This window comes from Rana temporaria, chromosome 6, assembly GCF_905171775.1.
Source record: "Rana temporaria chromosome 6, aRanTem1.1, whole genome shotgun sequence".
Lineage (NCBI taxonomy): Eukaryota > Metazoa > Chordata > Amphibia > Anura > Ranidae > Rana > Rana temporaria.
This window is the reverse complement of record NC_053494.1, coordinates 30,076,837-30,103,191: the sequence shown is the minus strand read 5'-3', so window position 1 is coordinate 30,103,191 and position 26,355 is coordinate 30,076,837. Positions and strand designations below refer to the sequence as shown.

Here is a 26,355-nt window from a genome sequence, read left to right as displayed (position 1 = left end):
GGCCCACTCCCAAGCAATATATATTCCTTGTTTAAGGGCCGGTTCACACTGCTGCGAATTTGATCCGTTGCGATTACTCAAATTCGCAAGTCATTTTACTAACATAGTTTTCCATGAGTGCCGATAGAACATTGAACAGAAAGATATAAAATGATCACACTCCCTATGGGGTGTCAGCAAATTAAAACAGCGCTAACAAATATCTGTGCATATTTGACTAAAAGTGAAAAAAATTATTACAACCCATATGTAATGATATATAGTGATAATAAACAATATATACCCAGTTAAGAAATAAAACTCTAAACTGTGACTGTAATAATACAAAACCACCCGTGATTAACTGAAACGTGAAGTGAACGCACTAAAGGTGCAAAATAACAGTCTTTAAAGTAATTCAAAACGTGACAAATAAATAGAACATTGCCGATAATTCAAATAGTACTGTGTACTGTTGATTGCCCTCTGATAGACCTTCTGTAAAATATACAAGCTGCTGTGTGTTTCTTTGCATCACCTCAGTATCATTTTACATACAGGAGACGTATTTGAATTAAAAAATACAGGTATATGCACAAGACGCTAATAGTCCTGTCCTATGCCAATTAGCAGCATTTGGTATCATAACAGGACATAGTATCTAAGGGCTAGTGTCACATACCTTTACACTTGTGCCGCGTATCAGAGATACGCTACGCCACCGTAACTTTTCCGGCTTTAGTTCGAATCCTGAAAGCTTGCGCTCTGAAAGTTACGGCGGCGTAGTGTAATTCTGGAGGCGGAATTCAAATTGACGGGTAGGGGGCGTGATTTATTTAAATGAAACGCATCCCCGCGCCAAATGAACTGCGCATGCTCCGTTTCGAAATTTCCCGCCGTGCTTTGCACGAAATGACGTCGCACCGACGTCATTTTTTGAACTTAGACGTGAGTTACTTCCTTTCCTATTCACGGACGACTTACGCAAAAAAAAAAAAATTTAAAATTTCGACGCGGGAATGACGGCCATACTTAACATGGCAAGTCTATCTATACGCCGCAAAATAGCAGCTTTAACTATCCCCCGGGAAAAGCCGACTAGCGACGACGTAAGAGAATGCGACGGCCGCGCGTACCTTCGTGGATCGATGGAAAAAGCTAATTAGCATACCCAACGCGGAAAACGACGCGAACTCCACCCAGCGTGCGCCGAAGTATTGCACCTACAATCTGAAGGCGTACGAAGCCGTACGCCTGTCGGATCGAAGCCAGAAGCCGTCGTATCTTGGTTTGAGGATTCAAACTAAAGATACGACGTGGCAAATTTGAAAGTACGCCGGCGTATCAGTAGATACACCGGCGTACTCGCTATGTGAATCTGGCCCTAAGAGTCCATGTGATACTAATTATAGTGTGAAAAGGATGGGAGCACAATGTCCAGGGGCTCTGAGGGCTGCCGTCATAGGGGAACAGAAACCTGATTCCAGACTGCAAACAAACAACAAGAAGAGAGGCGCCTCTAAGAGTAGACGTTGGGAAAAAAAAACTCTATTAATTAACATACAGTATATGCACTTACATTTTAGATGTGTAAAAACGAGCATATCAATATCCAAATGAAGTCAGGGTGACCACTTCTGCGACCTGCTTCCTGAATCCAAGCAGCTGCGGCGGCGCTCGCTGGGCTGGTATCGCTTCATCAGGTGGAAGCCGGGATCTGGAGGAACTCTGCGTCAGGCCGGGGCTTGAGAAGCAAAGCAGGGATGGCAGCAGGGAGATGGCGTCACCTGGTAATGGACGCGTTTCCTGAGCTGACGCGCTGCTATGGTAAGGCAAGCCGCACTCCTTTTTCAGCAACAGACTGTTGTTGAAAAAGGAGTGCAGCTTGCCTTACCATCTGACGCTGAGTTCCTCCAGACCCCGGCTTCCACCAGATGGAGTGATACCAGCCAAGCGAGCGCCGCCGCAGCTGCTTAGATTCAGGAAGCAGGTTGCAGAAATGGTCACCCTGACTTCATTTGAATATTGATATGCTCGTTTTTACATACCTAAATGTGAGTGCATATACTGTATGTATACTAATTAAAGTGTTTATCCAACGTCTACTCTTAGAGGCACCTCTCTTCTTGTTGGATGTATTTAAATTATCCTGAGTTGTTTTACTGTTTATGTGGTGAACTGCATTGTCACAGCAAAAAACAGTTACATCCAGAAAAAAAATGATTAATCTGGATTGTACTGAGGATTTCACAGGAGGAAACTTGATTCTCATTACTTATTGGCTTTTGGTTTTTCTCTTAGGGCAAATTGTTTCCTAAAGAATAAAATATAATACATTTGTGCAGCCATAAGTCTGTACACATATGCAAATAAATGCATAAATCTGCCTACATCTTTCTTTTATGGATAAGGCCCCCTTAGCAACTGAGGATGCTGAATGTAGGTGGAGGTCATTCTGTGACATCAGGATGTTGGTATTTCACTTGCATGAATGTGAGCTCTTCTCCAATGTAAAGGATAGCTCCCGAGAGGGAACCTGCACCTGGATCTGACTGCTGAATAACAGCCAACATCCTGCAAGCCTGACAGGAACCTGTGTGCTGTACTTACAAACTAAATAAATTACTCTTTTCTTTTTCATATATATATATACAGCCCTCAAAATTTCCACTTGCCTACTAGCATTTGGCGAGTGGATTTAAGCTGGGGGCGAGTGATGACAGGGCTGCATGACCAATCTCCCTCCAATCTGTGCCTACGCTTAGAGTCCCGATGAGATTAGCGGCCGAAGAGGACAGGTGCATGCTCGGGAAATGTAGTCTGGTGAACCGCGCACAGGCAGAGCAGTATACAGGTGCTCTCCTTACAATTCTCATTAAGCCATGGGACCTCTCTGAGCCTGCCCCCCCCTCCCCCCGACCAATGTAGCTGGAGAGCAGAAAGTAATGAGTGAGGTGGAGGATTGCAAAAATTACCACTCCGGTGCAGCGCTCACTGAAAGTTGCCCTGACATGAGAGCGGCAGCCTTCTAGTTTGTGCAGTTTTCTTCTCCTTGTGCTCTATGTAAGTGTCCAACAGTTTAGCCTGAGCACTGTGAACAGACTGGTCTCAATGTGTGCTGTGCGCTGTCAGTGTGCGCTGTGCTATGGTGTCAATGGCTGTGCAGTTGTGTGGATCTCAGTGCTGGATTGTACTCCCTCCAGCAGTGCTGCAGCTCCTCTCCTCTCTGCCAGCCTGAATAAAAGGGGGAAGTGGGGACATGCAAGCTTGGAGCCGCACACACAGGCTCCTGATGATGAGATGAATGGGAGAGAGAGAGAGAATGGATGGGAGTTGCAGAGGAGACAGCAAGAGAATGGGGAAAAGACCCAGTTCTAGTGCCCTGTCCCTCTGGTCTGCCCCCAGTGCCCTGTCCCTCTGGTCTGCCCCCAGTGCCCTGTCCCTTTGGTCTGCCCCCAGTGCCCTGTCCCATTTTGTTAAAGTTGTTGTTGGTAATATTTAATTTTGTAACTTGATTCTGCATAAAACATTGTCATTCCATGAGATAATCTACGAGGGCGTGTTTACGGGTGCAATTAGGCGCAGGGCAGTGTATGAATTAGGTGGGGCAATTGGTGGCGAGTAACTCTTAAGGCCTGGCTAGTAGCTCAGGACTTGAAATTTTGAGCCCTGTATATATATATATATATATATATATATATATATATATATATATATATATATATATATATATATATATATATATCTCTATTAATAAGGGAAATACTTAATCACTCTTCTGTTTGGACCATATTACCAATGCTGAGGCATTGACTGTTCTTCCTTTGCGGAGGTAGTGGACCTTGGGAGAGCAGTTCCAGCAGTCCAATCCAGCACAGCTGACTTGACACACTTTTTTTTTTTTTTTTTAAAGATATTTTTATTGAATTTTTTGCATCAACATACAAAAGCAAAACTTTGGTTATTCATTGCATCGTAATATTGCAGAAATACACTTGAGTGGTCAATAAACAGATTCCATTTTACATGTCTCTAGCAGTTATTAAATGTAAAGTTACAAGGAGTAGTCGATATGCATTTCTCTAGTTACAGAGTGTACATGGTTTAGTTGCACTGCATCTATAGGAACATTATACAGCAGGTTATCCATTTGGCGTAAGGGTTAAAGGACTGGCCAGCCATCTGCCCCATATTTTGTGAAAGGTTTTGGTTCTTTTCCAAACCTCAAACATGAGTTTGTATAGAGGTATGGAGTCATTAATCGGTTTTAACCAAAGGGATTTTAGAGGTACTTGTGAACCTTTCCAGGACAATAGTATGGCTTTCTTTGCATAGAAATGGAGGATACGAAGAAGTCTCTTTACATGAGTTGAAATGTGGAGATCCCCAAAAATGCTTAGGAGGCAGTTTTTGGGGTGGAGAATGTTTGGGAGGCTTATTGCCAATGAAATGAAAGACCCTATCTCTATCCAAAAGTTCTGAACTATTGGACAGGTCCAGAAACAATGTATAAAGTCAGCCTCTTGACCACAACCTCTAAAACAGTCCGCTGTGGGAGCCAATGCCATTTTATGTAACCTAGCTGGGGTTTAGTGGGATAGATGAACATTTTTTATGTTAATGATACGGTCTTTGGATGATATTACCGAGGTCTTGTATGTATCACTGAATTCTTACCAGTCACCCTTTTTGAGTGTAGAGTCCTGTGACGGTAGTAGAAGATATCCCCGTCAAGCATTCCCTTCTTCCCATAAAAGAAAATCACCCAATATTCCACGAGTAGAAATCCCTGGAATCGCCGAATAATCCACACATGAGCCAAAGCTTAATGCTGGAACCAGACTCTCTTTAATGGCAGCATTCTGCTAGTTATATACAGTTTACAAGCTAATCATCAATCAAAGAACAATGAAATCTCCACCCCCTTTTCACACACTGGGGCTCCCATACAGATTATAGGTAGACACTCTGGTGCCGACCCTGACAAGACACATTTCTTTACATAATGACATCAGTGAAGTTAATTACTACAACAAAGAAATCAGAATAATTAACATGAGCCAATTATCTAATCATTTAGCCTGACGATACAATACACATCTCTTAAGGGTAAACACTGGTCTTCTTCACACACACAATAGATCAATTACCCTTTAGAATAGAGAGCTGTCTGGTGATGGGACATTAACACTTCAACAGTCTGTTATGCAGAGGAATGAATCACTCGGGTCCACATGAAATCACCTTCTACACATAACACACAGACATTAAAATAGCAGGGAGAGAATTAAACTGAAGCATATAGGCAATTGCATAAAAGTCCTTCACAAGTCCATAGAGGCCCATTTTATCTGAGCCACTCGAAATCTAGGGTTGCAGTCAGTCATAAGGGCAGCATATGTGGAGATAAGTTTTGTGGGGTCAGGGTGTCACAGTACTTTCTAAGGCCCCTTTCACACCACTTCTAGCGGCGATTTACCATCAATTTTGCGGCGCTATTTAGCAGCTAGAGGAGCAGTTTTACCCCCGCTAGCGGCCGAGGAAGGGTTAAAAACCACTGCAAAGTGCCTCTGCAGAGGCGCTTTGCCAGCGGTATAGCCGCGGTGCCCCATTGATTTCAATGGGCAGAACCGGTGGAGGAGCAGTATCACTCCAAAGATGCTGCGAGCAGGACTTTTTTTTACCGTCCTGCTGGCGCACCGCTCCAGTGTGAATGCCATGAGGGCTTTCACACTGGAGAGACAGCAGCGGCTGTTTCAGGTCGGTTTGCAGGCTCTATTTTTAGTGCTGCAGCGCCTGCAAACTGACGCAGCGTGAAAGGGGTCTAACTGATGTATAACGGTGGGATTTTCCAAAGAGCCAAACTGGGCACGAATGGCGTGTCAGTGTTTGTAGTAGAAGAACATATATGAGCATGGCAGGTCAAAATCAGCCCACATCTGTTGGAAGGATTTAAATCTTTGTGTGTCATATAGATGGCACAGGTATTTAACTCCCTTGGAGTACCATCGTTGCGGGTCAGGTATAGAGCATAGTTCTTTAAAGTTGAGGTTGAACCACAAAGGGTTATTAGGGGACGTCGACCATGACTCTTTGTGATTTGACACACTTTACCTGAACCTCACTCTTCTAAGATCTCGAGAGATCACAGGAACAAGGGGGTATACTTACTAAAGCTAAAGAGTGCAAAATCAGTCACACTTCTGCATAGAAACTAATCGGCTTCTAACCTCAGCTTGATCAATTAAGCTTTGGCAATAAAACCTGGAAGCTGATTGGTTTCTATGCAAAAGTGTGACTGATTTTGCACTCTTTAGGTAGATTCAGGTAGAGAAGCCTATAGTTACGGCGGCGTAGCTTAGCGTGTTTAGGTTACGCCGCCGTAAGTTAGCTAGGCAAGTACATGATTCTCAATGTACTTGCCTGCTAATATACGGCGGCGTAGCCTAATGCGGGCGGGCGTAAGGGCGCCGAATTCAAATGTGTTGGAGGGGGGCGTGTTTTATGGTAATGAGGCTTGACCTCACGTTTTTTACATTTTTTTTTTAATGCGCATGCGCTGGGCGCCTACATTTCCCAGTGTGCATTGCGGCTAAGTACGCCGCACGGGCCTATTGATTTTGACGTGGACGTAAACGACGTAAATCCCGATTCGCGGACGACTTACGCAAACGACGTAAAAAATTTTAATCTCGCGGCGGGAACGGCGGCCATACTTTAACATTGTTATTCCACCTAATAGATGGAATAACTTTAGGCCTGCTAATGCCTTACGGAAACGGCGTAAAAAAACTACTGCGGCGGCCGGGTGTACGTTCGTGAATCGGCGTAGCAACTCATTTACATATTCTACGCCGACCGCAATGGAAGCGCCACCTAGCGGCCATACAAATAATTGCAACCTAAGATAGGACGGCGCAAGCCGTCTTATCTTAGATATGTTTAAGCGTATCTCTGTTTGAGCATACGCTTAAAGGATCACTAAAGGAATTTTTTTTTTTAGCTAAATAGCTTCCTTTACCTTACTGCAGTACTGGTTTCATGTCCTCATTGTTCGTTTTTGCTTTGAAGTAGCTGTAATTCTGCTGTGATCTCCACACTTCCTGCTTGCCTGGCTCCTTATAACCACAGTACTGGGAGCTTTTCACGGTGGTCTAAGCTGTCATTACTGTGTGTCTAAAACTTAACAGAACCAATCAGATTCATTTTAAAAACAAAACACTGCCCTGGATTTGTTTGTTTTTGTTCTGTGGGTCTCTTTACTTCACAGAAACATGAAACCAGTTTAAAACCGAAAGTGAAACTAGAGGCACATTATATGATTGAATTTAATCAATTTTTAATCATTTTTAAAAGGAATCGGTTAACTTTTATGTCTCTATACCCTTTAAACAGTCATTTCAGCCAAAATTTTTTTTTACTAGTGACCCTTTGACCCTTTAAACATAAGTTGGCGTAGATTCTGAGTTAGGTCGGCTTATCTACTGATAAGTCGACCTAATTCTTACTGAATCTACCTATTTAGCTTTAGTAAATAAACCCCAATGTTTTCTTTTTGGTCAAAGGAATTAAACATTTGTACTTTAAAGAAAATAGACCTTTGCATTTTCATTACATACCTTATCTTTGGTCCTGTGATATCAGCACTGAGTCCCTGTACGTAGATCATGCATGGTAGGAGAGGCCCTACATAGCTAGCATGGTAAACTGATCTAGGTAATGCTCAAATGTAACTCCATGATTAAAATAATTGAAATCAAATGAATGAAAACGGTGGGCTAGGGAAAACAAGGCTGGTGTGGTAATAGCTAGATAATGCTGGATGTCCGCCAGCCAGGAAATGAGGCGGGATCCATCTGACTTGCTTCAGCTTCTAATGCACACTGGGAGAAGTTCACAATTTTGGTATAGGAAAGGAGCCTGTACAACTAAGCAAAACTGAAGGCAAGGCCTTCAGCTTTAAGTTGTAAAGTCAGATTGGAGAATGTTCATCGTTATCAGTAGTATTCCGGGTCTATTTAAAATTTGTACTTAATTTTAAAAAGTCATAAATACCCTGTACATCTCTCACCCCTGCAGGAAAGTCAATGTAAAGAGGAAAGGGGCACCAAAGCAGAAGGAGCCTTCCAAGAGAAGGAAGGTAGCAAAGACTGGAGCTGATATGGAAAATTTGATGGTTGCGATGGCGCTGTCACGTTCTCTGCAAGAAGAAAACTTTTCAAAAAACCCTGAGTACGCTCAGCCTGCCAGACACATCGCTCCAATAGGTACGGACACATCACTCTGTTGCTATTCACTAGTTAAACTACTAAGGTGTGCAAGTTATATTAATATGAGCTGACATTTTTCGGAGAAATTTGTGATCCAATTCAAACTGAGCTGTCTTTTTTTTTTTTTTAGAAAAGAAAAGTCGCCGGAAAAAAAAGGACAAACCGCCTTCTGTCCTGATGGTCCAGACCCCAGAAGAGGCCATGCAGAAGCTTCAGAAGAGGTTTTCTTTGCTGCTGAGCGAGGAACCTGTGGAGAACAACCTCGTTACACTGCCCGCCAGTCACTTCTGGAACATACAGGAAGAAGACAGAGAAACCTGGAGAATACGTGCTGCAAAGAATTGTGTCCTTTGGGACATCAGCAACATGATGGAGACTAGAGATGCAATCACCCTACTATACAGCAGAGCTAAATCCTTCAATAACTCCATGGAAGCCTCCCTTGAAGGTAAACCTGGCCTTGGTATGTAATGATAAAAATTCTTGGGCAAGTGGAAGTATCCCAGATTATGCATACTAAGATATTTATCTATTCTGATGAAGTAGTAATAAAACAAGACCCCATTCACCTCTTTAGCTATAGGAAATGTGGAGAAATTCACCTTCAAATGTCACAACCGAAGCAATAAAATCCTAGCTTTTCCCCTGTTACTTTCAATTGCATGGAAATGTACATGCAATTTGCATACATTTTAGCACAAGTCAATGTGAATTAGGGTGGTTGCTTTTTACTGTCTTAGGACTGTTGGACATGAATAATCAGAACTATAAGCTGTTGCATGGATAACACCATAGGGAGCTCATTGTCCTATCAGTTTACAGTTGCTACACTTCACTAATTGCAGGAAATTTTTGTAGTATAATTGAGCTACTTAAAATGCCTAAAAAGCTTAAGTTGGGTTGGGAGGACAAAGTGTTTTTTTTTAGCTTGGATGGAGTTGAATGAAAAACTTATATAGCGCGGCACATGCGAACTGAATCGCCTCTGGGCTTCTAGTGAGTTGTGCTTCTAGTGAGTAATATAACTGTGCAACTTGTTCCTACAAAAGGTGCTACAGGCGGTTACTCCTATTGCTCCCAACTTACCCACTGGAATGCCAGCAAACCAAACGCACAATGACAAAGTTGCTTCTCCTGCCACCCCGTTTAAGGATCAGAAGCCACTGTCTGTCAGCCAGAAGGATAAACAAGCTTTGCTGGACCTAGCAGAACTAGCAGGAGAAGGTATGACACTGACTCAGTGGAACTTTATACCCAGCAAAGCCAGCAACCAAACAGGTGATCTGAAAATCCAAAAGAAATTCTAAACTGTTTCCTTTGATGTTATTTTTTTACTGAACACTTACTAAACACAATATTTATCCCCAGGCCGAGAATCACCAGTCAGCATTGCATGTAGTGGATTCATTCCTTCTGAAGAAGAAGTGACCAGAAAAGAGAGCCATATTCTTGATCCTAACAAAGTATGTTGATTTAACTCTTATATCACTAGTAGATACAGTGTTGTGGGTCTGTTCACCTCCTATACAAGCAGTGACAGTTAAATGAAAACATACAAACCCTGGGCAAAATTTTTTTTTGTATTAAGATTCACTATTGGATGTACTTTGAGTAGGCGGATGTGCTAAACACTCCAACACATCCATGCTTCACAAAGTTATAATCTGTCCTTCCCTCTCTTGTGCCTCTGCCCATCACATTATGGCGCCAATAGTGAGGCAAGGGCTTCTAAAGCTAAAAAGTTTTTTTTTTTTTACCTTAAAGCGATACTAAAGTCCCATTTTTTCTTTTCTTTAAAAATATCAATGTTTAACTTTCCTGCTCTGTGAAATGGATTTGCACAGAGCAGCCCAGATCCTCCTCTTCTCTGGGTCCCTCTTTGACGCTTCTGGCCCCTCCCTCCTTTTCAGTGCCCCCACAGCAAGCAGCTTGCTACGGGGGCACCCAAGTCGAGCCACAGCTCCCTGTGTCTATTCAGGCACAAAGCCATGGCCTGGCCCGCCCCACCCCTTTTCTCGCCTCATTGGCTCACTGACTTTGACAGCAGCGGGGGCCAATGCCCCCACGCTGCTGTCTCAGTCAATGAGGAGGGGAGTCCCGGACAGCCAAGTTTCTCGTGCAACATCGCTAAATCTAGATGAAGTATTTTTTTTTTTTTTTTTCATTTTAATGCATAAAATCCAGATCACTCAAAACATTTAGGAGTGTGCCTGCCGTGCACCACAGTGCAGCGTTAAATAGGACATCATAAAGAAAAGGTTATTTAGAAAAAAAAAATGATCTTGGTAGAACTAGCATTTTATTATAGCATCACTTAAATTTGCTCAAGAATATAATGTAAAACTCTTTATCTACAGAAACATTTTACAAAATATATACATCAGATTTTTTTCATTTGTTTCTTCTCCATCTTTTATTGTTCTTGGTATTGTCAGAATGCAGTCAATACTCTGATGGCAGATTTCATGGAGATGGTGAATAATCCTCATCTGAGTGATGCTCAGCTGCAGACGGACTGTGGGGAGGTGCTAAGTGTGCACATGTTTGTGTTGTATGCCCGCTGCCCTCTGCTTGTTGAAGCGGTAAGTGACATTTTTTTCATTTTTAACAATAAAAATTACTGTATATACTCGCATATAAGCCGACCCGAATATAAGCCGAGGCAAAAAACTTTAATATAATAAGCCTAGGGTGTCCATGTGCATGCCTCGCTGTGCCCATGCCTCACTGTGCCCATGCCTCACTGTGTCCATGACTAACATGGGAGTCTATGGAAGGGGTGCACGAATTTGAAAAATTGGTGCTCCCTGGCCGTAGGTCCCCCAGACAACAAACTTTGTACACTTGTAGAGAAAGAGTGGGGCTACAGGTGTTCCAAGTTTGGGGTCCAGGGGACCTACGACCGTCCGGTACGGGTCTTCAAATTTACCGGAGAAATTACCGTTTAACATGGGAGTCTACGGAAGGGGTGGCCGGCTTTGAAAAATCGGTGCTCCCCGGCCATAGGTCCCCCGGACAACAAACTTTGCACACTTGTAGAGGAAGAGTGGGGCTATACCAGGTCCCTAAAGTACGGCAGATCAGGCGCAAAAGGTGACTCGAGTATAAGCGAGGGGGGCATTTTCAGCACAAAAAATTGTGCTGAAAAACTTGGCTTGTACTTAAGTATATATGGTAGTTTACAGTTTTTCTGCACATGATTTGTATCTTTTTTTATAGCAAAGACAAAAAATGAAAATGTATATTTTTTATTCTCGTGTAAATTGAAATATTGCATAATAATAGCTTGCATTCTTTTTTGGAGTCAGCAGGTGGAGATTAAGGCTCCATGCACATTGGCTGCTTGCTTGCCCAGTGTGCATGGAGCCTTAGGCTCCTTTTCATCTATTTTTAGGCTCTTCCTTTTATTCTTTTAACAGAAAGACATATTGTTTACAGAACTCAATAACTTAAGTTAAAATTAACATATCCAAGTGAATTATTTAGAACAGTAACTCATTCCTTTGCTAATTGCTTATTAGAAGTTTTAGTAAGACAAATGGAGTCTGAAATTGGCAGCGTCTGTTGTGGCTTTATATGCAAATACCATAAACACTGGGAGGTTAATTTATTAAATGCAAATATACTGTGCACTTTAAGTGCATTTGCTCCAGATCTGAGGGGAAACTCTAAAATGAGGGGAAGCTCTGCTGATTTCTATCATTCAATATGTACAAGCAAAGATGCTGTTTCTTTATTTTCCTGCATGTAATTATGCATTGTTTGCAAAGTGAAGTTTTACCCGTCTCTTTCAGTGCACAGTATATTTTCCTTTTTAGTAAATCAACCCCCATGGCTCTTTCAATTGCCTTGCTACTAAGTCCGATAATAAGTTGCATTATACTTAAAAAATATGTATTCATACCATCATGGAGGTGTTTGGTAGCTTTTAATGTTTTCTTCTATGCTGTCCAGGTACACTCTGAAGGATTCTATGTAGATGAAGCTAGCACGGGTCGTGTGAGACGTTTACTTGTCAATGATGTGTCTGCTGAAGCGGCACTCGTTTTTTCTGCGATTTCTGTACTCTGCCAAGACAGACATCCCCAGCCACTGCCTACCGCATGTTTGCGAATTGGCTCGAAGGTAAGTTACACATGTGCATTTGAATGTTTTCCTTTCACAAAGGAAGATTATGTGGATGGTGAACTATTCTTTGTGTAAAATGATATACTGTATAGAAAAAATACATCTTGTAGGTATAGTTCTAAATCAGTGGGTTTGTCGGCCTACTATATTTAACTAATAGATATATAATATAGATCTTGTATGGACTGACTACCCATTAAAGTAAAATAATATTGAGCAACCAAACTGATAAGAGGCATGGAGGAGCTCAGCTATGAGGAAAGATTAGAGGAGCTGAATTTATTCTCTCTTGAGAAAAGGAGATTAAGGGGGAATATGATCAACATGTACAAATATATAAGTCATACGGGGTCCAGATAGTGAACTTGGTGTTGAGTTATTCACCATAAGGTCATCACAGAGGAAAAGAGATTTATTCTCGAACTACAGAAAGGCTTCTTCACAGTAAGAGCTGTGAAAATTTGGAATAGACTCGCTCAGGAGCTAGTTCTGGCCAGCTTCATAAATTACTTTAAAAAGGCCTGGTTTCTTTCCTAATGCATATAGTATAACTGGATACTTATATTATAGGTAAAGTTGATCCAGGGAATATCCGATTGCCTGTTGGGGGATCAGGAAGGAATTATTTTCCCCCCACTGGAGAAAATTGGATCATGCTTTATACTGTGGATATAGGATTGTGTGTGTGTTTTGTTTTTATTTATTTTTTAGCCAGACTAACTATGCAACTATGTAAGTATTAGGAAGTGACACACTGGGGGTTATTTACGAAAGGCAAATCCACTGTGCACTGTAAGTGCACCTGAAAGTGCAATTGAAGTGCACTTGCTGTAGATCTGAGGGGAAGATCTGAAATGAGGGGAAGCTCTGCTGATTTCATCATCCAATCCTGTGCAAGCTAAAATGCTTTTTTTCCCCTTGCATGTCCCCCTTTAGATCTACAGTGACTGCACTTGAAAGTGCAAGTTCAGTGCACTTGCAAGTTCACTTGTAGTGCAAAGTGGATTTGCCTTTAGTAAATGCCCCCCACTGTCCAAATTCAACCCTTGACCATCTTATAATCACCTCTCCAGCAGCACTCTACTCTTGCTCTCTTTATTTCATGGCTGATAGCTTAGAATATACTGGGCACTCCTAGGTGTGGGGCAGCATGTGAGCTCCTCCAATCATTCTCAACTCCCCCCCTATAACCCAATGTTCGAGCTAAGAGGGAACGGTAACATTACCCCTTCCATGATGTGACAGTGCTCAGTCATGGTGACTGGCTGCTAGGCTTAAGCACTATCACCTGATGGAGGAGATTATGTCACTCCCTCTTAGTTCCAATAATGGGTTTATTAGTAATGGCTACACAAAGTAGCACAGGAGTGCACTAGAGAGGTGAGAAGTACATTGTCGGGGTCGGCTTTACCCAGACCCACAATGGGCACGATGATAGGGTCTCTAGAAAGTCAATTGCACTGAAATACAGTCACAGCCATGAGGAATCATGCCCTCACCCAGTATTTCCTGTACTAAAAATGGGGAATGTGGAAAGCTCTGGTTAAGGCATAGATTACTTACTTGCTTCCTTAGAAGCCAAACCGTACTTGTTTTGTGGACGATTGTGTTCTTGAGATTCTGATAACGAAAGCCAATTTTAGAAATCGTTGTGCTGTCCTTCTCCTATTAATGTGTAATTTTCTTCTTTTTGTCATATGTCTTATAGATTTGGAGTAAAAAGTCTCATAGACACCTGTGAGCTTTTAGTGGGCATGCCCCATGGGTCAGAAGATGTGGCACTTGCAGAAGAAGAAGAGGAGGGTGATGATGGAGAAGAGAGAGAAGAACATTTCCGGGAGTTATTGAAGTCCATGTGGGTGGATGAGGGCGAAGATCTCTTTTCAGAGCAGGAGGTGGTGGAAGCACTTGAGGAAAAAGTTAATGATGGACGGGTTGAGGAGGTGGATTTGGAGGAAATCTATGAATTTGCAGCCACTCAACGCAGAAAGCCAGAGGAACAGCCCACAGAAGCTGAAAGTAGTAGTGAACTTGAAGCTGGATATCAAGACAAGGAGTCTGAAGACCAGTCTCTTTCAGCCAGAAGCCAGCCGGCTAGAGAAGGAACAGCCTATGGATATAGTAAATCAACAGTCTGTCGATTGTCACTCAAAAAACAATATAAAAAATAGTTCTTTAACCTTGTCCCTGTCCAAAAGGATGTGGCATGGTCTCCTCTTCAGAATTCACCGCTTGTCTTAAATCTAACAGCCTAGAGTCTTCTCCTGCAATACCTCCCTTAGCTTCTCCTGCTTGGACCAAAACGCAGCCACCTCCAATTCATTCTGTTTCCCCTGTTCAATCTCCCTTCAAAAGGCACCGTTCTATATCTAATTCTCCAGCGCGTAAATGTTTTATCACACACTCGGAGCCATTGGTACGTCCCTCAGCTGTGCTCAGTGATACCTCTGCTGCAGTTGTACACACTATTTCACTCATATCCCCAGAAAGAGAGGAAGATCCTGAAGCAGACTTGTTCAGCCAGCACAGCCGCACACCTCTCGATGATAGCTTTGACCGTTTATTTTCAGAGACATGTGGCGAGTATGTAGAACCTTCGGGGATTTGTGGATCAAGCTCCCGCGTGCGTGTTGACACTCCTTGCCACGGGCCACCTGTACTTACAAGCTCACCTTCTGTCATTCAGCGTCCTTTTCTTCCAGAGCTTGGATCTTCACCTAATTTTCAGCAGCAAACACGGTCTTTTAGGGCAGTCCTCTTTGTCAGCTCCTGAGAATGGAAATTCCCCAGCCTCCATTTGTAAAGATTCTAAACATAGTGAACCTACCCAGAATTCTAGCAAGGTTTCCTCTACAGCTGTGTCCCAGGAACAAGACATTATCTTGATCCTGTCATCTGACGAAGAGGCAGAGGACAGTGCTCATACTGCTGAAGTTAAAGCACATAGCAGTAAGTCTGGTATATTCACAAGCATTAAAGACTCTCCCACTAGCTTCAGTATACGAAAAAGCAGTGAAGGTCATTCACACATGGATAAAAGCAGCAGTTCAGAGATGTCTTGGTTGATACCTGCTACTCCAATGTCACATTTAATAGGGACAGGAGTTTCCCTGCTCCAAGCATCACATATAATGCAAGCAGCCAAAACATCCAAAGCAGGCAACCATGATGATTCTCGTCATGACTTGGTGTCACCAACTCAGAAAAGCACCTCTCTCGCTGTGACTTTGAACACAACCCAGACATCTTCATTTGCTAGTCGACCCTCATACCCAAGCACCCCTGGAAAAGATCGTAGGGTCCTGCACTAGCACAGGTAGCAAGATTTCCTGTGTCCGCTCATCACCATTGTCATCCATTGCTAGCAGTACTGTGTTTGAAGTTGTGGACAGTGAAGAGGAGGAACCAGTGGCTGAGCCCCAGGCTGACACCAGCACTTGCAGCTTTCAGATGGATTACGATGAGCCACCTATGCCCATTGAAGATGATTTGTGGCAAGAGAGGAGTCCAGAAGGCCTTACTCTTCACCAGACAAGGCCCCTTCTTTGCACGTAACACCAGCCAAAGACCCCGGGACCCTCTGCAGAATGCCTGCACTTCAGGAAAGAGACAGTGAGGCCTGATAAAAGCGAGGACTCTACTCACACTACAGCTTCACAGAGCAAGCAATCAAGCTACCTCAACTCCAAGCTGTGGGATGAGTGGGAGGATGAAGAGCCTGAGTTGCCTGCTTTCTGCCATTGTCTCAGCGAATAACAAAGTCCCGGATGTGCATAAGTTGCTGAGGACCCCAGGTAGGTTTGTCCGCCATGATGTGACAACACTGTAGAACAGGGCTCTCCAAAATGCGGCCCGAGGCCCAGATGCGGCCCTTTGCTAGCCTTTATCCGGCCCTCAGGTTTTTTTTTCTCCCACTGATATGAGGCACTATTCTTCCCACTGACTCCAGCAAGGGGGGCACTTTTTTTCACTGATACCAATAATGAGATGCAATTACTCCTACTAACAGAGGCACTACTCTTATCCTACTGATCGCAAACTACAAGGCCATTTTTATACTCTCAACCACAGCTGGGGCTCTGGGCTTTTTCTGCCCCAGCTGGCCACAATCTGGCACTCCTAAAGGCTGAAGAACAATAAACTGGCCCTTTGTTGAAAAGTTTGGAGACCCCTGCTGTAGAACCATGAAAATGTATGTAACAAAACTTTATAAATAAAATTACAGTGCGAAACTCAGTGACCAAATCACAGTAAAAAAGTGTTGTGATGAGACTTTGAAGTGAGCAATCTGCTTGTAGTTGGGATGCATTACATAAAAAAGCGTTGCCATTTTTCTGTGGCCCTACGTAGTATTCCTAACAAGTCATCTCTCTTCTCTTTTAGTTTCTATTGTGCGCAAGAGAGAGCTGCCACCGAAGGTTGCTATCACCCCACTACCGAATTATTCAGACATGGACACCCCAGACTTAAAGAAGGAATTAAACAGGTAAGTAAACGGCACTGTTTGCCCCCCACCTTTTTTTCTGATATCTTACTAATTTATTTAAGGAATGTGTAGGATAAAATTAATGTTTTCGCTAGTGCAGGAGCTTTGCACCAAAATGGCTAAACTGCTGTATTTATTTTTATCATCGAATGAGAACGCAATAGTGTGTATGTCAGCCTAGAAAAAAAGTTTTTTTGTGTTTTGCCATATATAATTTTTTTTCCTGTTACTCAGGTACGGAGTGAGAGCCCTTCCCAAGAAGAAGATGGTGCTGAAAATGAAAGAAATATTCAGTTACACACATCAGGTCATGAGCTCCGATTCTGAAGAGGACATTTCCTCATCACAGCCTGGCAGAAACATAATCAGTGCAGTCCAAAGTCAGCGTCTGCCTGCGTCCAGCAAACAAAGCGCTCCATCCACAGCTACAACCACCAGCATTTCCCTGACACAGATGGGGAAGAGGACAACAACTGTATGTGCAGCACAGGAAGCAGACAGTGGAGATGATCAGCCACCAACAGCATCACAGGAATCTACAACATCTTCTGTGGCTGCAAGTGACACCTCTTCTATATCCCACAGGTAATAAGAAGCATCACTATTACTGTAACCACCCACACATGTATGAGTAGGTACAGGGCAGATATGTATTTATAGCTGCATTTTACAATACAAAATCCTCCTCTTTCATAGCTTTCTGTACATCCTTTATTTTTTTCATTTAGATTTAGAGCAGACCTAAAGTAAAAAAATAATCGCACCTTCCTCAATCTACTGTCATTTTAAAATTCAGCTAAACACTCAAATACTTATCTATACCCTGGGGCGAGGTCAGCCTGAAACCAGCCAGTCACTGTTCCTCAATTCCACTTCTCAATCTTCTCTGCAATTCTGTGCGTGGCTAAGGCTGATTGCTTGACTTTGAGTGCCTAATTATTGTTTGCAATTGAATAGGCAACCATGACCCAAAAATCAGACCTACACTTTTGTTTGTAATACAGTGCACCACAGCACACAATAGTGCCTAACCGTGTGTTGCAGCACAGGTGCGTTCTCTGCATAGGTGTGAACAGAATTTTGGGGCTCCTTGAACAGCATCAGGCATGGGCCCCCTGGAGCAGAGAAACCAGGGGGGTGCAGCAGCTGAAAATTGAGAAGCGGGGGTGATGCAAGTTGAGAAGCAAAAAAAAGGGGGGGTGCCATCTGGGGACCACCGGGGGCCCCTTAGAGGTCTTCATCAATTTAGGCCAATAAGTATTCTGCTACATATTTTTAGGAAAGAAAACAACCTTTAAGCCTATGTTGATGGTTTGCGCAAAAGTTTATGCGTCTACAAACTATGGGATATTTTTGTTTATTTTCATTTTATTTATTTTGGCAGCGATCGTCGACTCAATAGTGGGATTGCGATATTGCGGCGGACAATCAGACTTACTGACATGTCAAGGAGAACCAGTGACACTAATACAGTGATCAGTGCTAAAAAATATTTTGTGCCGGCATTCGGACACTGGACACCACCTGACACTTTTTGGGGACCAGTGTCACTAATATAGTGATAAAAATAGCTCTATTTATGTATATAGTGATAAAAATATAGTCCTAAAAATATACACTGTCATTAATGACAGGCTGGGAAGGGGTTAATGTCATGGGCTATCAAAGGGTTAACTTTGTGCTTAGCTAGTGTTTCTGTGTACTATAGGAGGTGCTTTCACTAGGGGAAAAAGGTTCCTGCACTATGGGAAACAAGTGGTACCCAATCATGTGATCACTATGTTACTGATGATCGTGATGACTTGCAGTATGAAGATAGAAATGTTCCTCTTGAGAAAAGAAAAAGATCCTGGATGGCCGCACAACATAGAAGGCATCTTTATTGATATGAAAAAATAAGTAAAATCCAAAGGGAAAAACAGGGAGAACAGCTAACACGTTTCACACCTTTTCATGAAAAGGCGTGAAACGCGTTAGCAGTTCTCCCTGTTTTTTCTCTTTACAGGAAGTGACTGCATTTGGATTTTACTTATTTTTTCACATCAATAAAGATGACTTCTATGGTGTGCGGCCGCCCAGGATCTTTTTCTTTTCTCAAGCTTGTGCAGAGCCAGCACCTGTGATTTCCATTTCCAGGCTGGAGCGGCAATCTTTGTTTCAGGAATGTTCCTCTGTTTAATACTGTAACTATCAGATACAATTACAGTATAAAATAGTAAATTTAAAAATAAAAGCAATGTTTTTGTTTACATATTTATGTCCGCCTATAGTTAAAACACAGCAGTGTTTTTTATTAAAACTTTGTAACAAATAAAATCTTTTTATGTCAACAGTAAAATTATAAAAATGATTTAGGTATGCAAATTAGCAAATGAGGTTTAGCGTGAGCATTAAAGCGTCAGTAGTCTCTGGCAATAAAAGGGTTACTGCCACTTTGCTGAAACTTCTGCAGTGATAAGAATCTTTGCAGTGTCCTTGGTGACTTCATCCTCCTCGGTGACGTGCCACACTCTGTGTATCATAATTAGGCAGAATTTTGACTCAGCTGTCCATGATTCAGGGCATACTGCAGGGTAAGAATAGTATTTACATAGATCTTTACTCCCACGCGGTGAGACACATTCACAGATTACACGATTAAATTTAACTGTAATGAAATGACATTGTGTCAACAGGTGAAATTATTAGCTTTAAGCCAGAAAATGGTCTGTATAGGCTGGAGCCCTAAAACCTTCTGAGTTTTGCATCTCTCCTTAACCACTTCAGTACAAGGCATTTTCACCCCCTTCCTGCCCAGGCCAGTTTTCAGCTTTCAGCCTTGTAACATTTTGAATGACAATTGCGCTATCGTGCGACGTTGTACCCAAATAAAATTTTGATACATTTTTTTTACCCACAAATAGAGCTTTTTTTTGGTGGTATTTGATCACCTCTGCATGTTTTATTTTTTGCGCTATATAAACAAAAAAAGACCGACAATTTTGAAAAAAACACAATATTTGTTACTTTTTGCTATAATAAATAAAAAAAACATTTCTTAGTTTAGGCTGATACGTATTCTTCTACATATTTTTGGTAAAAAAATCGCAATAAGCATTTATTGATTGGATTGCGCAAAAGTTATATTGTCTACAAAATAGGTTATTGATTTATGGCATTTTTTAATTTTTTTTATTTTGTTTTACTAATAATGGCGGTGATCTGCGATTTTTATCGGGAGTGCCACATTGCGGCAGACACAAATCGGACACTTTTGGCTATAAAAATACACTGATTACTGTGTAAATGTGACTGGCAGGGAAGGGCTTAACACTAGGGGGCCATCAAGGGGTTAGTTGTGTTACCTAGGGAGTTATTCCAACTATAGGGGGAGGGGACTCACAAGGGGAGGAGACCGATCGGTGTTTCTCTGTACTGGGAACACACCATCGTCTCCTCATCTCTGACAGGACGTGGATCTGTGTGTTTAAACACACAGATTCACAGTCCTGCTGTGTTAACAGGCAATCGTGGGTGACCGGTGGACATCGCGGCCGCTCAATTTTCCGGGGAAGCCGAGGACGTCATATGACAGTGACCCGCAGGGGCGGAGGGTTTCTGCCACCGTCATATTACAATGCCTCGAATGGCAAGTGGTTAAAGTGGAATTCATGCAAAAACTAAAATCCCTGCTTCTATAGACACCACTGATCTAACACTAACCTATCTACCCCTGTAAAAATTAATTAGTATACATACCTTTTTGGGCTGTCAGTCGCGGCTTCTTTGTGTAGGTGGGCGCTCTGAGCATGCCGCTACTAACCGCATCATGCCGTTAGTAACGTCATCGCTGCTCCGGGCAGTCACAGCGCCGGAGCAGCGATACCCGGAAGTCACTCCGGGTATCATGGTGGCGACAGAGGAGGTGTCCGAGGACCGCTGCGGGAGCTTCGTTCTCAGGTAAGTTATTCATAATGAGCTAGTATGCTAAGCATACTCATTATGTCTTTGTCTTGCAGGGTTTTTTTTTTTTTAAGAGAGGGTTTACTTCCTCTCTAAATATCACCCTAGCATGCCACAACTGTGTGCATTTCATACAACTTCAGAGTACTTGCAGAGCACCCCCATTCACTTGAATAGGTCACGGTTGGCAGGTGCTAACCCCACTGAAAGGGACAAGGTTGAATTCCTGCCGAAGCTGCAAAGCAAGGAGCAGTTGAGAAAAAAAAAAAGGAGAGAAATCTTAAAAAAGAAGACTAATGCAGCCATCACATCTAAGAATTTTTAAGCTGCAATATAATAAATGTTTGTTTTTGGGTTTAATACTGCTTTAACCTCCGTGGTGGTATGATTCTTTCAGATTTTTGGTGCTGAAAGCGGGACAATTGTTTTGCATGGAAATTTGGCGTTTTATATTGTAGGCCTGTAATTCTTAGGAATAACTCACTTAAATCTGTCCAAACAAGAGTCTAGTAGACATCCCGGGTATGATAAAGTTTGAAACACAAAATCACAATATATAATTATAACAAATAATAATGTAATTATAATAAAAATTATTCAATAATGTAATCAAATCAAAATCACTGAAATTTGCTCAGTTGCAGAATTGTCGCTGTCATTACTTTTATTTTTTATGACGAATTTCCCCACAAATCGGTATCGCTCAATTCTGCAAGTGATTCTAATTTATTATCCCTTCTAGCTGCTCTAAAATCACTTTTGACATAAAGGGACACTTTTTGGTTGCTTTGGCCAATCTACAGTTTCCAGGCAGAAAGAACAGTCTTTATTATATAAAAGTACATGCAGGTCACTGGGCAGACCACTAGGGACAAAGGGGGTGTGTATTTATTTTATACAGTACTGTAATCTATAAGATTACAGTATACTGTATGTGTACTGTGTTTTTATTTTTTGAATTTGGCGCAGATCTCGCCCCCCCGTGCGTCGCAGGAAACGGAGCTCGGCGGCACACGGGCACTGTGTGAATCGAGCGGGGAGACATTGCAGGATCCAGGGGACAAGGTAAGTAACTCTGCCTGGATACTGCGATGCAATCCTGAGTCTGAATTTCGCTAATGGTACTGGATTTCCACCCAGAACACCAACCAATATTTTTTATGAGAGAAAAAAAAAAATCTTTAAGGCTACCAGAGGGCCAGAAGTGTATTTTACTAAAGTTTTTTTCCCCCCTCCATTATGGGCCATTGTGGGTTTGTAAAATGTACCACCTCTCTCTACAGTTCCAACACCAATGAGTTTGAAACGGCGTTTGCAGATGAAGACGATGAGGAGTTGGTGCCGGCTTCTCAAGCAGCCAACAAAGAGGCACTGACAGTCGAAGCATTGAGAAAGTTTATAGAAGATCGTCCTGATTTACATAAGCGTATCTTGCTCTACCAGCCTCTGGACCTGGCAGCCCTTCATGCCGAGCTTAAGCAGAATGGGATTAAGATAGCTGCTGGGAAGCTATTGGACTTTCTGGATGCGCACTGTGTGACTTTCACAACTGCCACCGCGCGGAAGGAAAAGAAGAGCCGCGGGAAGAGGAAAGCAGGAAAGCGTTACTGAATTGTTTTAAAGGGTCAGCCCTCCAAAAACTGATAGGTGAACTATGGGTGGACACTGGTGTACCTGATCACTATTTTATTTTATTTCATATATATATATATAATGTGTGTGTGTGTATATATATATATAATCTATTAAGGGGTTCCAGAGGCAAGATCCCTGACCAAAGTCTCAACTTTCCCTACATTTAACATGGAGACTTACGGCTGCTGTGGTCGTTTATATGTGCCTGTTGTATTCTCAATAATGTGAAATTAATGAAAAATCCAACAGGGAAACTAATTATGTCTGTAGAACACTGTTTCTCAGCTCGCGTCCCAACAGGTCATGTTTTCAGGATTTCCCTCGGTTAAAACGGCTGTGGTGACTACTAAGGCAGTGCAACTGATCAAATCATCTGTGAAAAATAACGGAGAGCCTGAAAACATGACCTGTTGGGGCGCCTTATGGACTGGAGATGAGAAACACTGCTGTAGAAGGTGGGAGGAGCTGGGAGCTCAAGGGCTGAGATTTTGCTGCAAAGTCCCAGTGAGATATAGGAAACCAGTTGAATTACTACAGTTCATCATTTAACCAGGAATTACAGTTTTAGGTGGACTGACATTTTAAGACAGAGGGGTTATTCCTTCAATGTAAATATATATTGTAATTGTGTATCAAATTATGTATATGGATTTTAAAGAAAAAAAATGAACGTGATGGCTGTTTTGTTTTGGATTTAATATGTAATAAATATGAATGTTATAATGACTGGTTGCACTTCAGCAGAGCACAGATATGCTTTATCAATGGCCCTTTAAAGTGGTTGTAAATCCTTAAAAAAAAAAAAAAAAAAACTGCAAGACAAAGGCATAATGATGCATAGCATACTAGCTAATTATGAATTACCTTAGATCGAAGCCTGGGGGGTTACTTAGGTGTATCACGGCTCCAGCTTTGTGATTGTCCGGAGCCACGATGATGTCACTCCAGCGCATGCGCGCGGCAGCTGCCGGTAATGGAACACGGACTGAAACAATAGCACATAGGTGCCATTGCTTCAGTTTGCCCCAGTGCGCATGTGCCGATGATATCGGCACATACAGGGGATATCTCCTAAACCCGTAAAGGTTTAGGAGATATCCTGGGTAGCTACAGGTAATATAGGCTTACCTGTAGCGTAAGGTGGTCTGTAAGGGTTTACAACCACTTTAAGTGTATGTCTGGTCAACATGAACTTTAAAAAAAATCCTTTAAGTACGCCTCTGCAATACTTGCAAATTACCCCATGTTGTGTCTCTAAAACCCCTACAGAAAAATACCTATTAATCTGTAAAAATACAGTTCCTAACTTCCTATGTGAACTGAAATGCTGCCTCTGAAACTCCAGTGTTGCCAGCCCTGCCCAGGTCTCTCCTGTTAGACTACAGATCACCTCCTCATCTCCTAATCTCCATAACATAAAGTGTTATGTAGAGTGTGGTAGGGCTTGTGATTTTAGTGCAGCAGAAGGAAAGTTGTCGGCCTACTACAAAAAGCTCGGAGCACACTGGATTTCTGGCATATCCAGGTATTTTTATGTAGTTGTAGCATTTAAAGGGGTTGTAAACCTTCCTGTTTTTTCACCTAAATGCATCCTATGCATTAGGGTAAAAAAACACCTTGCACTGTCCGGTCAGCCAACCCCCCCGTTTTACTTACCTGAGCCCCGAATTTCAGTGGGCGCGATCCCGCATCGCTCTCTCCACTGCTTCTCGACTCTTCATTGGATAGATTGATAGCAGCGCAGCCATTGGCTCCAGCTGCTGTCAATCAAATCCAATGACGTGGGGGGCAGGGCCGAATCATACACTCGGCGGCTATGGACGCCGAATGTTTAACACGGGAGCGCGCCCGCAAAGTAACCCCCTCGGGAGAGAGATTCCCAGAGGGGGTTATCTGTTGCGGGGAGGAGCCACGAGAGCCGCCGTGGGACCCCAGAACAGGGGCCACTCTGTGTAAAACCAACTGCACAGTGGAGGTAAGTATGACATGTTTGTTTTTTTGTTTTGTTTTTAAGTGTCACTTTAAGCCATACAACATGGGGATATGTGCATGTATTGCAGAGATGTACTCAATCATTTTTATTTTACCCAGATATTTACTTTAAGCCTTGGCGGATGATTATCGGGGGATACAGAGGGTATGACTGCCCTTGGATGCATAGGCCATATAACCATTCTGGTCCCTTGCTCACAATAAATGATGTACATGATACAGCAGTATTTTCCTTGAAACTCTTATTTCCTTTCTGTGTTTTTCTATTTCGGTGTCTAGTAGTCGCCTTATTAGAATGATTTTAAAAAATGCCCATTTTTTTTTTTTTTTTTTTTTAGTTCAGATTTAGCTTCCTGTCAAACATTTTTGTATAAATTGGACTAAGTTTGAATCTCATCAAATAATGTGTGGTTTTCTTTGACACCTATGATGACATTATCCTACATTATAATTGGTATTACAGGACAGGAAGTCAGCTGTAGGAAGAAAAATGTCTCATTTAAAAAAAAAAGAACTTTATCTCAATTATCTCCCATTCTGTTACGTTCCTGAAACCTATATATTTGATGACGTTAAAATGTTATCATTAAAAGTAAATATGAATTCCAGCAGTGAGTGTCCCCACATTTTTATTATGGAATGTGTGCTTTGTTAGCTTGGAAAGAGCAATGGATTCAGCGAGCATCTGCAGAGCATTTAGCACATTTTGTGGCGCACAATTGAAGCCTATAATTGCACTTCTCTAAATACTTTTTTTCCCCTATGACTCATCCATCTCATCACTTGATGTGTGGGTTCTCTTCTGTCATCGGTGGTGGTTGGGTCCTGAATGCTGCAGAAACGCGTGGCCCCGGCAGCACTCTCCTGTGAACCCTGTGAAGCTTGAAGAAATACCCCCAGGGGATGGGTCATTCACACATTGGGCTCACAGGATGAGGGTTAAATGACATGGGGCCATTCAAATTAGAATAGAGGCTGGTGCTGAACCTCGGAGCAGTGAGTCTGCAGGGGCACATCCATTAAAAACAGGGTGAGTATTTAACAAGGCCTGGGGACAGGCCCGGACTGGGACAAAAAATAGGCACGGGCATTTTAGACTGAGCAGCCTGGCATTGCTTCAAGGCGGTGGTTAATGATGGGATGTGGGGTTCCAGCACCTTGTACCTCTGGACCCCTTTACATTACACAGCACCCTGCACCTCTGGACCCCTTTACATTACACAGCACCCTGCACCTCTGGACCCCTTTACATTACACAGCACCCTGCACCTCTGGACTCCTTTACATTACACAGCACCCTGCACCTCTGGGCCCCTTTACATTACACAGCACCCTGCACCTCTGGGCCCCTTTACATTACACAGCACCCTGCACCCCTTTACATTACACAGCACCCTGCATCTCTGGACCCCTTAACATTACACAGCACCCTGCATCTCTGGACCCCTTAACATTACACAGCACCCTGCACCTCTGGCCCCCTTTACATTACACAGCACCCTGCACCTCTGGCCCCCTTTACAATACACAGCACCCTGCACCTCTGGATCCCTTTACATTACACAGCACCTTGCACCTCTGGGCCCCTTTACATTACACAGCACCCTGCACCTCTGGGCCCCTTTACATTACACAGCACCCTGCACCTCTGGACCCCTTTACATTACACAGCACCCTGCACCTCTGGGCCCCTTTACATTACACAGCACCCTGCACCTCTGGGCCCCTTTAAATTACACAGCACCCCGCACCTCTGGACCCCTTTACATTACATAGCACCCTGCACCTCTGGACCCCTTTACATTACACAGCACCCCACAGTTTGTTACACAGACACCCCCCTAACACTTCTGGACCCCCTGCATGTAACACTGGGGGGAGACATGACATGCGGCCCACGGGCATATTCCAGTCCGGGTCTGC

The 26,355-nt window shown here is 42.8% G+C and overlaps 1 protein-coding gene across 1 annotated transcript in view; it reads left to right on the top strand.

Annotated features, from left to right (window-relative positions):
- Positions 1-23,180, top strand: part of SLX4 (SLX4 structure-specific endonuclease subunit) — a 36,312-nt gene extending 13,132 nt beyond the window's left edge. The window contains 18 exon segments of the mRNA XM_040358443.1: positions 8,059-8,246; positions 8,380-8,639; positions 8,641-8,712; positions 9,299-9,527; positions 9,618-9,712; positions 10,685-10,831; positions 12,204-12,296; positions 12,298-12,374; positions 14,086-14,551; positions 14,554-15,015; positions 15,017-15,687; positions 15,743-15,871; positions 15,935-16,107; positions 16,110-16,136; positions 16,139-16,171; positions 16,761-16,863; positions 17,098-17,448; positions 22,089-23,180. Coding sequence (XP_040214377.1) covers positions 8,059-8,246; positions 8,380-8,639; positions 8,641-8,712; positions 9,299-9,527; positions 9,618-9,712; positions 10,685-10,831; positions 12,204-12,296; positions 12,298-12,374; positions 14,086-14,551; positions 14,554-15,015; positions 15,017-15,687; positions 15,743-15,871; positions 15,935-16,107; positions 16,110-16,136; positions 16,139-16,171; positions 16,761-16,863; positions 17,098-17,448; positions 22,089-22,416 — 3,904 coding nt within the window. The 3' untranslated portion in view covers positions 22,417-23,180.
- Positions 23,181-26,355: the final 3,175 nt, after the last annotated feature.